Source organism: Phyllopteryx taeniolatus, chromosome 6, assembly GCF_024500385.1.
Source record: "Phyllopteryx taeniolatus isolate TA_2022b chromosome 6, UOR_Ptae_1.2, whole genome shotgun sequence".
Classification (NCBI taxonomy): domain Eukaryota; kingdom Metazoa; phylum Chordata; class Actinopteri; order Syngnathiformes; family Syngnathidae; genus Phyllopteryx; species Phyllopteryx taeniolatus.
In genome coordinates this window covers 9,587,131-9,600,975 of record NC_084507.1, presented here as the reverse complement: position 1 = coordinate 9,600,975, position 13,845 = coordinate 9,587,131, and the positions used below count along the sequence as shown (strand labels likewise).

At 40.5% G+C, this 13,845-nt stretch overlaps 1 protein-coding gene across 4 annotated transcripts in view; it reads right to left on the bottom strand.

Annotated features, from left to right (window-relative positions):
- The window catches only part of LOC133479563 (CUB and sushi domain-containing protein 3-like), a 283,130-nt gene that overhangs the window by 80,085 nt on the left and 189,200 nt on the right, over positions 1 to 13,845 (bottom strand). For 3 of the 4 annotated variants that reach the window (XM_061776717.1, XM_061776719.1, XM_061776721.1), the window contains exons 44-49: positions 11,072 to 11,217; positions 10,393 to 10,473; positions 9,883 to 9,996; positions 2,621 to 2,809; positions 2,028 to 2,186; positions 387 to 575 (exon numbers count right to left, since the gene is read on the bottom strand). In XM_061776717.1, the coding sequence (XP_061632701.1) occupies positions 387 to 575; positions 2,028 to 2,186; positions 2,621 to 2,809; positions 9,883 to 9,996; positions 10,393 to 10,473; positions 11,072 to 11,217 (878 nt within the window). The remainder of the gene's footprint in view (positions 1 to 386; positions 576 to 2,027; positions 2,187 to 2,620; positions 2,810 to 9,882; positions 9,997 to 10,392; positions 10,474 to 11,071; positions 11,218 to 13,845) is intronic. The other variant, XM_061776718.1, reaches the window with a different exon arrangement.

Genomic DNA, 13,845 nt, shown 5'->3' with positions numbered 1-13,845 from the left:
AGTTGCTGAGAAGATTTTTTTCTTCCCCACAAGGCATATTTACATGTTATATATCCACAAGTATCCAATTCAATGAATGGTGTCCCCCATCTGCTGCTGTTAGCTGCAACGTGAGTGTGGGTCTGTACTCGAGCATTAAATCAGGCAAATAGAAATGCAAACATTCACATTCACACGACCCAATTAGTAGAGTGGACACAAAACAGTAGTGGACTGCATGCTAATGGGCATTTAGCCAAAGTAATATGAAGAGGTAGAGATCAACAGAAAGGTTGAACAGATTCAACCTTGAGGTTGTGCAGTCCCTCTCAAGCATGATGTGTAGGAGCAAGGAATACATATGAAGTTGAAATAAAAGTTTTTTTTTTTTTTTTAAATGAGCTCACCTTGACAGGCGGGAACTGTTGCGTCCCAAGTGTAGTAGCCGTAGTTGGTCTTCTTGCATACAGCTGTGCCCTTTCCAATCAGCTTGTACCCCCTGTCGCAGGCCCAGCGCACCGTGCTGTTAACATGACCCCCAGTTTGACTGACCACAAAACCGTGTTGTGGAGAGTCAGGGGTACTGCAGTAGGTCGCTAGTGAATGGAAAAGTCAAACGAGATGGGGTTGGTGAATAACAAGGCAAAGGAGAAGAGGAGAGGGGGTGAGAATGAATTGGGAGTTCACACAGTTCACACAGGAGTTCAAATGAGTTTGTGTATGGACCAATAAAGTCAAAGGTAAGTGTTCTTTGCAAAAAAAAAAAAAATAATTTATATATATCACTGACTTGCTTTCATTGTAACTATTAAATATAATGGAGACATAGCATGAAAAATGAATATCTTTTGTGCCTTTTTCCATTATTACTGATGCATCTCAAATGGAAGAGGATTCCCAATTGCTTAGCACCACCTGCGTTATTAAACAGACAATTAAGAATTTATAGTCTTTTGAACTGGAGCGCAAAACAACATGCAAGCCAACTGTAATGGTCTTCTTTTTCTCATTGATTTAGAAAGTAAAAATTGTAGCTATTGCATGTCACATTAGTTTCTCCCGAACAATATTTGAATGGTAACAAATAAAATACCCAGTTATAGCCCCATAGAACAAGAGAAAATACTGTGTGTGACAAATAAAATCAAGCATACTTATGACATGTGCAGAAAGTTGATAAATACAACCCCAATTCCAATGAAGTTGGGATGTTTTGTTAAACATAAATAAAAACAGAATACAATGATTTGCAGATCATGTTCAACCTATATTTAATTGAATTCACTACAAAGACAAGATATTTAATGTTCAAACTGATAAACTTTATTGTTTTCGAGCAAATAATCATAAACTTTCAATTTTATGGCTGCATCACGTTCCAAAAAAGCTGGGACAGGTGGCAAAAAAGACTGAGAAAGTTGAGGAATGCTCATCAAACACCAGTTTGGAACATCCCACAGGTGAACTGGCTAATTGGGAACAGGTGGGTTCCATGATTGGGTATAAAAGGAGCTTCCCTGAATTGCTCAGTCATTCACAAGCAAAGATGGGGCGAGGTTCACATCTTTGTGAACAAGTGCGTGAGAAAATAGTCGAACAGTTTAAGGACAATGTTCCTCAACGTACAATTGCAAGGAATTTAGGGATTTCATCATCCAAGGGCCATAATATCATCAAAAGGTTCAGAGAATCTGGAGAAATCACTGCATGTAAGCGGCAAGGCCGAAAACCAACATTGAATGACTGTGACCTTCGATCCCTCAGGCGGCACTGCATCAAAAACCAACATCAATGTGTAAAGGATATCACCACATGTGCTCAGGAACACTTCAGAAAACCAGTGTCAGTAAGTTTGGCGCTACATCCGTAAGTGCACCTTAAAACTCTACTATGCAAAGCAAAAGTCACTTATCAATAACACCCAGAAACGCCGCCGGCTTCTCATTGTAAACCACTGGTGGGCTATGTCATTGTTTGATTGCAGTTTGGCGAAATAACATACCACGCTACTATGTAAAAGAGAAAATAATCATAAACTGGATACATACTTTGATACTCACCCACATATCTGATGTGGAACCCTCGTCGGTTGGTGCCATGGTCAGACGACCAGCGCAGCAGCAGCTGATGGCCAGTGGTGGTCAGACTGAATGGCGTCTCAATGTCACCACTAAGTGAGGCCAGGCTCTGGCTGTAGATGTTTGGACCTGGGGACAAAGACAGGAATAGGCACAAGAAAATGAAGTTCTGAATTATACTGTATCTTTGGTAAATTTAATGTCACACTTCAGATTTGTTTTTGTAAAAAAAAAATTACAGCTGTACAAATGGTAATTTGACCATTTTATGGGGGAGGAAACACCTGATTCGCAGTCAAAATCCAGAGGCGGAACAACATCACATGAGACACATTCAAAAGCATGGCCATTGCAATTGCAGTATTTGCTGCAAAATTATCTTGCATTATTTTTTTCTGACAGTTGTAAAAATGGTATGTTCTGGTAATAAAGGTTTTTTTGATGGCAACACTTGAGAAACATTAATTGAACTGTTCAAAGCGCTGAAACTGAAAAACAGGCCACGGAACGGACAGTGTTCAGTCTTAACAGGTTCCACTGTACAATGAGCTCTGCAAACCCACCATCAAATATTTCCAAAATATCAAACTCCTTTTCTGTCTGGAAGAGTTCAAAGTGCAGTGAAATGTTGTAACCCTTCTCAACATTTATCAGCCAGGAGCACATCTGGAGGTTTGGGTAGTTTTCAGGGTAGCCTGGGCTCAGGATTACCCCCGTTGAGTCAAAACGCACCTCGTGAGCAGGACATTGGACTGAAACAGATGAACAACAAGGCAGTGTTAGAGCAGGACTGATTGAGAGAAGCACACATGAGGAAGTAAAGGCAAGGTTGGGTGAAAGAGACAAGAAAACAAAGGTAAGAAACACTATTTGTAGTGGCATTAAGAAAGAAAAAGGAAATACAAGAATGTGCAAAAAAAATAATTTAATATCGAGAGAAAGTCCATTTATTTCAAGAATTTCTCTCAAAAAGGGAAACATGTTATATTAGTTTACCACACACAAAGTAAAATATTTCAAGCCTTTATTTTTTCATTGTTTTAATGGTTATGGCAGAAAGACAAAAAAATAAATCAAGTATTTCACAAGTTAGAATATTTCATGTGACCAACAAAAAAGGATCTTAAACACAGAAATGTTGGTCTTCTGAAAAGTGTATTAAAGTAATATGCCGACAGTACTTCATTGGGCCTCCTTTTGCATTATTTACAGCATCAAGGCTGTGTGACATGGAAGTGATCATCAGCTTTTGGCACAGTTCAGGTGTTATTGTAGTTCAAGTTGTTTTGATAATGGCCTTCAGATTGTCTTCATTTCAGGAATTTTACAGCTGTAACCCATGTCATGCAGACATCCGTATGTGATGCTTCTTAATGCACTGACACCAGCCTCAGTCCAGTCCTTATGAAGTTCCCCCAGATTTCTGAATCACCGTTGCTTGACAATCCTCTCAAAGCTGCGGTCATCCCCTGTGCACCTTTTCCGGCCACAGTTTCCCCTTCCTCTTAACACTCTGTAAAATTTTCTTTTATACAGCGCTGTGTATCCAGCTTCTTTTGCAATTTTTTTTTGAGACCTTATCTCCTTATGGAGGGTGTCAATGATGGTTTTTTGTACAACCGTCAAGTCAGCAGTCTCCCCCATGATTCTGAAGCCTACGAAGCCAGACGGAGACCATTTAAAAGCTGAGGAAAACCTCTGCAGGTGTTTTACATTATTAGCTGACAAGATTGGGACACAGGGAGCTTACAATGTCAAACTTTGTCATCCATCCATCCATTTTCTGAGCCGCTTCTCCTCACTAGGGTCGCGGGCGTGCTGGAGCCTATCCCGGCTGTCATCGGGCAGGAGGCGGGGTACACCCTGAACTGGTTGCCAGCCAATCTCCAATTAATGCATGTTTTTGGGATGTGGGAGGAAACCGGAGTGCCCGGAGAAAACCCACGCAGGCACGGGGAGAACATGCAAACTCCACACAGGCGGGGACGGGGATTGAACCCCGCACCTCAGAACTGTGAGGCTGACGCTCTAACCAGTCGCCCACCGTGCCGCTCAAACTTTGTCATGATATTTTATTTTTGTGAAATACTGGATTTATTTATTTTTTGTCTTTCTGTCATAATCATCAGAATTTAAACAAATAAAGGCTTGAAATATTTCACTTTGTGTGTGGTGAAGTGATATAACGTACAAGTTCCACCTTTTGAGAAAAATTATTGCAATAAATGGACTTTCCCTCGATATTAACATTTTCTGGCACATACCTGTGTGTGTGCGTGCGTGTGTGTGTGTATATATATATATTCATTCATTCATTCATTCATCTTCCATTCCGCTTATCCTCACTAGGGTCGCAGGCTGCTGGTACCTATCCCAGCTATTTTTGGGTGAGAGGCGGGGTATACCCTGAACCGGTCGCCAGCCAATTGCAGGGCACATATAAACAAACAACCATATATATATCACTAAATATATTTCCAAAATTGAAAGGTTTTGACTAGATGTTGGGATCAACCCAAGTAATCCATACATACAAAGAAATTAGAACAAATAAGATCAGAAATTAAGTTGTGTGTAATAATGTGAAATGACACAGGGAAAAAGTATTGATCACGTGAAGAAAGGGAGGTGCAAAAAGGCATGGAAAGCCAAGACAACACCTAAAATCTATCAATAATCAAAGAGCAATCCAGGCCCTTGTCAGTGCAAATGAATATCAGCTGGTTCAGTCCTTATTGACGGCCTACAAAAAGGTCTCATTGCCAAGGTGTGATTCAAAGACATCTCATGATGGGTAAGACCATCTCAACTAATTGTTGCAAAACCTAACAATGGCATTGGTTAAAGGGGCATATCTAAGCTTCTGAATGTTCCACTGAGCATGGTTGAGGCCATAATACGTAAGTGCAAAGCCAATCATACCACCATAAATTTTCCTCGATCAGATGCTCCTTGCAAGAATTCTGACAGAGGAGAGCAAAGAATAATCAGAAGAGTCGTCTAAGAGCCAAGGACCACCTGTGGAGAGCTTCAAAAAGACCTGGAATTAGCAGGTACTGTTGTCACAACGAAAACAGTGAGTAATGTACTCCGTCGCCATGGCCTGTATGCACATTTTATACACATTTTTGAAAGTTTCACATTTTATCCAAACTTATCACCCAGGTGTGCTTGGTCATGGTGACATTTTTGACATACAGTACTCATTATAAGTGAGTAACTTTCATTAGCCGCGAGGAATGTGTATGTGCTTCCTAGTTCCAAATCTGTTGTAAACAGGCGAATGGCTTGACAAATAAATGTTGATGTACCAAAAAAAGCAAGTTGCACACTCCAGACTTTTGTACTCCTCAGAGTTAACGCAGCAGCCATGACGCTCTCTCTCTGCTCTATGTACAATAGACAATAGAGATACTGTAACCATCGTCACATGGCCGCCAAGTCATTGCCCCACATTCAACATGGCCGCCACGTAGGCACGGGAGGCACGTCTTTTGGAATTGGATCTCGTCATATTGTATATCCCTGACCCAGAAATACATCAGTCCCATTCTCTGCTTTCATTGCGGCACAGCGCAAGTTAACAACAGCGGTCGATTCTGGAACTTTGTCAATGGCAGTTTAAGTGACAAATGTAAACTATTTTTGGACACACTGTTCAGTCCTGACGGTAGCTGTTATATCGGGGTCTGTTTTATTGAGGTTCCATTGTGTGTGTGTGTGTGTGTGTGTGTGTGTGCGTACATACATATCCATTCTCAACACCGCTTATCCTGTTCAGGGTCGCTGGAGCCTATCCTAGCTGACTTCGGGCGAAAGACGGACTACACCCTGAAGTGGCCGCCAGTCAATTGCAGAGCACATATAGACACGAACAACCATTCACATTGTCACTGAGTGGGAAGTGAACGCACGCTGCCCGCGCCAAAGTCAGGAGAGTGTACCACTACACCATATATATATATACACACACACACACACATACACACACCTATCACAATTGTTCTCACTGACCTTTTTGTCTGGAATGGTTGTTTGCATTAACCTTTTATATAAGTCATGTTCCTTCACTTGATACCCAGAAGACTACAGTAAACGTTTGTCTCCATCAGACAAATAGAAACTAGATTGTCATTATTTCTAGTTCTCATATTTCTGTTCTTTTTTATCTTCACTTTCCTACAAACATGTATCTCTAATTTGTGTCTAACTCTAATTTTAAAACTGAAAATCTCATCTGCCTCTTATGCATGCATATGTTGATGATCAAAACTGTTTGTTGGTTTTGAAGGATTTTACAATCCATTTAACAGCAGAACCCATCTCTTCATGTGCTCGTTGACTGGAGGTTTAAAGTTTTCTCATCACATTTACATAACTTATTTACTTGTCCTTAACTGGCTGTAATGTAATTGTGATGTAAAAAATGGTGCATCGACTCAATGCTCATATGTACTTGACTGAATGAATGCCAAACAAGTTTCCCAAACTCTGCATTAATTCTGCACAGTTAAGCCTAAACAAGCCACAGAGGGAACAAGAACAAAACATTTTTTTTGAATAATTAAAATATGTCAAATGAAACATGGTTGACTTATTATTGCCATAAACAACAAATATTTAATTAAGACAGCCATAAACAACTTGAGAAATTAGTTGCTCAACCTTTTTTTATGAACAGCATGGTGCTGCATGTGTTTCGCTCTCACAGTCAGAGGTTCAGGGTTTGAGTTGGTATATGTCAGTTTGACGGTGTAGATCTGATCTGTCTTTTTGCACTGCACTCGTATTGGAACATATTCGGTGAATGTTGAATTTTTATCCACATTTGGAAGAGGTGTGATTCAGAACTGCGGATATCCAATTCTACGGTGTGCATTTTTTTCCCCTTCTTTTTACACTGCCACAGCGTTTATCCTAATTGTGCCACTTGGGAGTAACAATTTGTAAATGTGTCATTTGAACCCTGCAGTGTAAATCCAGCAATCAGGTGCCCTGCGAGTGACTGGCGACCAGTAATGGGTGCATCCCGCCTCTCGCCCAGTGTCAGATGGGCAAAATAACTGCAGTCTAAACTAATATTTAAAGATTCAAGAAATGGGACGTGGAGAACATAAAGCAGACATTCTCGGTTGTATGCTGCGTTGCAGTCTCTCCGGGTGCCTACATTTATTTATTTATTTTTTCTTTCACTCAGCACAGGCAGTATAGATATTAAAAAATATTAGATAAAGGGAATACTGTATATTGATAGGCGGCACGGTGGGCGACTGGTTAGAGCGTCAGCCTCACAGTTCTGAGGTGCGGGGTTCAATCCCCGTCCCCGCCTGTGTGGAGTTTGCATGTTCTCCCCGTGCCTGCGTGGGTTTTCTCCGGGCACTCCGGTTTCCTCCCACATCCCAAAAACATGCATTAATTGGAGACTCTAAATTGCCCGTAGGCATGACTGTGACTGCGAATGCTTGTTTGTTTCTATGTGCCCTGCGATTGGCTGGCAACCAGTTCAGGGTGTACCCCGCCTCCTGCCCGATGACAGCTGGGATAGGCTCCAGCACGCCCGCGACCCTAGTGAGGAGAAGCGGCTCAGAAAATGGATGGATGGATGGATGTATATTGACAAGGATTGCAACACAATGTCGGTGTGTGAAAGACACTCTGTAAAAAAGTTAACTTAGCAAAGTGAAGATGAAGTTTGAGCAATTGAAATAGTTCTTTATCAGATTTTCTGACTGGCACATTCAAATCAATAGGAATGTGAAGATAGGGAGCAATAAGTCAACAACTTATGGCTCGGGTCCAGCCACAGTGTACCAGATGGTTTACCAAGCAAACAAGGCAGTGAACTCAATTTCTGCCCTATTCTTGCACACAGCTATTGCAACAGCGCCTGGGGAAATCTCCTCAAAACAAGGTGTGTTTGAGGGTGAAGGATAGCCATAGATGGACTGTTTTGTGCTAAACTCTATGCAGAAAAGGGCAATTAATAGAAGTCTTAACAGAAAACAAAGGCAGAACACTGGAGTGTTATCTGTTCCTGCCTGATCAGCAAGCTGCTGACAGGAAATGGCCCCTTTACAACCTGGTTACAGCATCCTTGTGGATGTGAATAGCAGGTCATATCATATTATGTTCAACTTTACATGTCCCAATGAGAGCAATTAGTTTTGTGTAAGAGGTGGCACAGGGACAGAACATATCCAATAAAAGAAAGAGTAATGAATTCTTGATGACATTAATGAGGCGATCCATGAAAATGTCAAGCAACAAACAACTCTAAAATAGGCTTTACTATTCTAGTATAAAGCTCAAAGCAGGTAGGAAGTAGGTCTAGATTGCAATATAAAATGTGTATACTTTCCTGCATTTCTCTCCCATATATTGTATAGTAGTATTTCGCAACTTTTTCTCAACATCAACAATGCATTTTTTTCATAATAACCTATATTGTCTGCTTAGCTGTTCACTTCTCATAACCTTGAACAAACTACCGTATGCCTTACATAGTTTGAAAAGAGGATGACTTTTGTACTGTCCACCCGCAGACTGAAATAAGAGCACATGGACACCCAGTCTGGCATTTTGACCATTTTTTTTCCCCCTGAGAGATATAACCCTCCTTAAGAAGGTAGAGCTGTGGATTGCAGACACACTGATTTCTTAAAACCGATGGCCAATTTCGACAAGACAATCATGGCAAAATAGAGTAAAATCACCTCGAGAGGCTGCTCATAGAGTTAAATAAATAGCATTGTGATAGAGTGGTTAGCACATCCCCCACACGGTTGAGAGATTCTGGGTTACCATTTTGGCTCAGAGCCTTGTGTAAGTTTTCTCTGGGTACTCCAGCTTCCTCCCAAAAAATATGTTAGCTTAATTGTAGAATCTAATGTCATCGTTTGTATTTTTCCAATCAGACTTTTGGTTTTACTCTGGAACAGATTTACCGTTTCATGGTGGTTCGAATTCCAACAATTGTGTTCACTTTCGATTGGAAAAAAGAAACTTTTATGGTGTTTATACTTGAAGGTTGAGTGTACTTTGTTTTGTGTTCTTGTTTGTCTACTTTGTGTACTTTGTGAGGCCTTGGGTTCCTTGAAAAGCGCTATGTAACTCCAGGTTTTTATTGTTATTATTATTATTATGATGATGATTATTATTATTAGTAGTAGTAGTATTATCCCATCCATCCATTTCCTTATCCTCACAAGGGTCGCGGGTGTGCTGGAGCCTATCCCAGCTGACTCTGGGCGAGAGGTGGGGTACACCCTGAACTGGTCGCCAGACAATCCCAGGGCACACAAACAAACAACCATTCGCGCTCTGAGTTGACTGTTATGATTACAGTCTGGAAATAACAAAAAAACGTGCTATTCAAACCAATAATTGTTTACAAAAGTGATTTGTAGACTGCTGAACAATGTCTACCACGTATTCCCATATACAGTATTTGACAAAACCTGCCGATCTTAAATTTTGGTTCTTTGGGCATGCAAGTTTTCAATCTTGGGTCAGCTATCTCTACTTTACAAGTGTCAATGAATTAATAGAGCTGCTGATGCCACATCTTGCTAAAAGAGACCCTGGTGGTTGTCTGATAAATGATGCATCAGCAAAGGTGCTGCAGACTGCACTCAACCTTGGCAGGCAGGTGTCAAGTGTGTGAACACCTACACACGCACTCATACCAAAACTGTGAACTGTATCAGACACATTTGAATTCATATTTGTGAGTTGTGCGCATACACCTCATGACTATATTCGAGGTGACACCTTGTTAATAACATACAATACAGACTCATGATCTCAGACACAAAAAAGAACCGACCTTGACAGACTGGTGGGGGTCCATCCATCTGTAGCCGCTCTCCAAGTCGACAGGTCAGAATCTCACTGCCTACCAAGGTGAAGCCTGGCAGGCATGAGTACCGAATAATGTCCCCTGTGAGGTCATTTACACCCACAAAGGCAGAAACACACACACACACACACACACACACACACACAGGTCAAAGCTAAGTATGGGGGAAAAAAATAAATAAAAGAAACATCCAACTCTCACATAGACACTCAAGCACATGCCTCCTTCTCACCACGACAGTCATCAAAAACACATTTTATGATGAAGATTGAAATCTAGACTTCAGGCACGTCATACAAAGCAACGAGCAGTTTTATTTCCACTTCACCACACTGACATGGCCCGCCAATGAATATAAATGACAGGATTAAAAAACAGAAGTTAAAAAAAAGGGAAAAAACTGATGAAAAAAAAGCAAGACAGAATTTCAGGAATTGAGAAAAGAAGAAAACATGCGCAGACCATAATGAGACAAACCTATTTCAAAGTGGTCGTCATCAGTTAGAACGGTAGAGTTGGCAACAGGAGGGGGTGGCTGACATGTTCTCAGTTGGTATGCTGTAGGGGAGGGGACACTCATCGTAAGTGAATCTTGATTAGATCATAAATTGCTACCATTCACTTTTCATGATCATTAAAATGAGGGACATTTTATCATAATCGACTTCAAAATGGGTGTTTTATTCCATCCATCCATTTTACATACCGCATATCAGCACTAGGGTCGCGGGCGTGCTGCAGCCTATCCCTGAACGGGTCAGCAGCCAATCGTAGGGCACATATAATTCGCTCTCACATTCTTACCTACAGGCAATTTTTGAGTTTCAAGTAACCTACCATGCATGTTTTTGGAAAGTGGGAGGAAACCAGAGTACCCGGAGAAAACCCATGCCGGCACCACACAGGCGAGGCCGGATTTGAACCCGGGTCCTCAGAACTGTGAGTCAGATGTGCTAACCAGTCTTCCACCATTAACACCAGGCTAAATAATGACTTATTCAAATGTGAAAAATTTGATTGTTAACGATATAGAAATATTGCAATTCCTCCACTTATTTTTATGAACTCTGTATTACAGCTGAATATCTAATTAGTAAGGGACATTTTCAGAGTGTCAAACAAGGTCTTCACTTTGTGGTATGAAAGGGAGAGCTACCATAATAATTCAGCACAAAGAAGCCGCTGGTACTGAAGTCACTGTGGAACTTGATGAGGATCTGATTGGCGGTGGTGGATACGTCTTCTTGCACTGAACTGCCACTGAATTGCCCAATCTGAGGTGAGGCCTGGTCGGGTCCATCCCTGCAAAGTGAGCAAGAATAAGATGGGTAACATGTACATTTTAAACGGAAAGAGACAAGACATAAGAACACCAAGTGCTTAATTTATCAAAGGTTTACTCATTCAAAAACATATGCAAACTTGCTTGATCAAGCAAAGACATGTAGAAGCTGATCTTTTAACCAGGCACACCCATAATTGTGTCTGCCAAACTGGCAGTATTCCTGTACAGTATATTTACCACGTTCTCAGAAGAGTATTTGCAAATACTGTAGATCATAGGTGTCAAACTCAAGGCCCGGGGGCCAGATGCGGCGCACCACATCATTTTATGTGGCCCGCGAAAGCAAGTCATGCTTGTCAACTTCCGTGATTTTTGCTCAAATCTGTACCCAAATTCCAAATTGTCATAATAATTAACAATAATGTTGAGATATTGCATTTTTCTGTTACCAAACCCTTCTTCTACAGTAACTTAAATAATACTTGAACAAACTATTATCCTTCTCTTCTGATTGTAAAACTAGTTATCCCTCAATTTGTTGTGTAAGGGTAACAATATGTTTTGGTGATGATTAAACATTGATATGGTTTCACTGTTCTAACGGCCGTCTGAGGGAAATCATAACGACAATGCGGCCCGAGACAAAAAAGAGTTTGACACCCCTGCTGTAGATTAATTTAACATGCGCATTGTGATTCATCAAACCTGACACAAATTGTGATGGCTGATTTTATCTCTTTAAATACCGTCTCCATCTGAAAGTCAGGTACAAAGTGGCACGTACGGCAGTGGCAGTGTAGTGCAGCTAAAATGAAAGGTGGTGGGGATAACTTTCCTGCTTAGGTTAACATTGTTTAAATCCCTCCCCCCAAAAAGTAACAATAATAATAATTGTAACATCAAGGTCTTTTGCTTTTGAGCAATGCGACTTTGGAGCTTCTCAATGATCTGAGGGCTGACTTGGAGCCAGTCACTAGAAGGAGTACTGCAATACTCTTTCTTTGTAATAATTTCTTTGTGTCTGGGTCATTTCAGTGCTCTGTGGCATATGGTGCTGGCCTCTTTAAGAGCAGTTTTCTGTGTGTGCTGTCCCAGGTTTTAAATGCAATGTTACACAGACTGGGCAGATCCATAGAATTCACATGCACTCTGCGTGACTTAAATCAAACAGAAAAGGTTTTTTTGCAGTTGGCGGCCTACCGCAAATTATCAGCATGATAGATTTCAGTAAGCTCATCTTCCACTAAATCTTTTAATTTCCTCCTTTCAAACTTTATTTTGCGCTTTTGGTGTTCTCCTAAATTTTCAATGGTGAAAACCATGAGAGTTACCTAAAGTCCAAAACCCTCTCCAAAATACAGTCTCCACCATGTTACACCTGTTGCCAACACCACACGCAACCACGCAACAAAGAGTGAACACGCAGGTCATTTCATTCTCAGGGTATTGACTCAATCGCAAGTGGACTTTTCTGGATTGTCCAGTCCAGTTGCGATTGATTCAATCTCCTGAGAACTGTTGTACAGCAACAATCAGTCTAGTGCAAAGAGACAACATTAGCTTATCAGCAAATGCTAATTATAAGTTTAAATTATATGCCATGGTGACAGGGCAGTGGTGCCGCCAGGTTACTAAACACTTGCTACAGATGTTTGATTTGTTTGTTTTTCTCTCTTTGAAAATGTTGCCAATTACAGTTTAGATGCAAATAAACTCGAAGCAAAGTGACCATTTCAATCATTCTAAATTGTTTTGTACTCATAAATTTAAAACTCATTCACTGCCAGTCCTCCTTGTTAACATGGATATTAGAATTCAACAGCCGTCAATGTCAGTGATTTAAATTGGTTTTGACCTTTGACATGAGCTTCATAAAGTGTAGTCTTTCAAATCAATATGTGTCTTGCTTTGATGTAAAATGATTGACAAGAAAGCTTGCGCCGCCACCTTTACTCACTGCAATCTATTAAATTCAGCGCATCGTGGCAGCTGTTCCTGTTCGATGGGAAGACATTGGTCCCTCTATACCGGCGGGGGTTGGCAAACTCAAATTCATGGTGGGCCAAAATTAAAAATTGGAACAACGTTGCAGGCCAAACTCAATATTTAATGAAAAATCACTGCGGTGTGCATGTTTCCCTTCTCTGCAGAAATGTAGCGTTAAATTTTATCATACGACAACAAACTTAAATTTTGCTTAAACACTGAATCTGGAATTAACAAACTTTAATATTATAAACACGAGAAATAACATTTGAGATAAAAGACGTCAGTGGTATTTGTTTGTTGTTTTGTATTTAAATAGATCACATGAATTCTTCTGTTTATCTCCAACTACCTTATTTTTTATGTAAATCTTTTTTCAAAGGCCAACAACACAACAACCCAAAAAAAAATAAGAATGTCCTTCAATAAAAAGCCAAACTTCAAACTACTAACAGTCCCTGCCTAGGAGTTGGGCATTAAAAAAAAACATTAATTCAATTATGTTTTATTCTTTTTTACAGCCACGTTGCTCCGCACATGACAAACAGGTCTGTCTTTTACTTTAGTGAACAGACAATCTGCCTCCCACCTGTCTCGGAAGTTAACTGTTTTCCATCTTTCGTTTGTTCATTTTTGTGAAGGCGATGTGTAAATTTTCT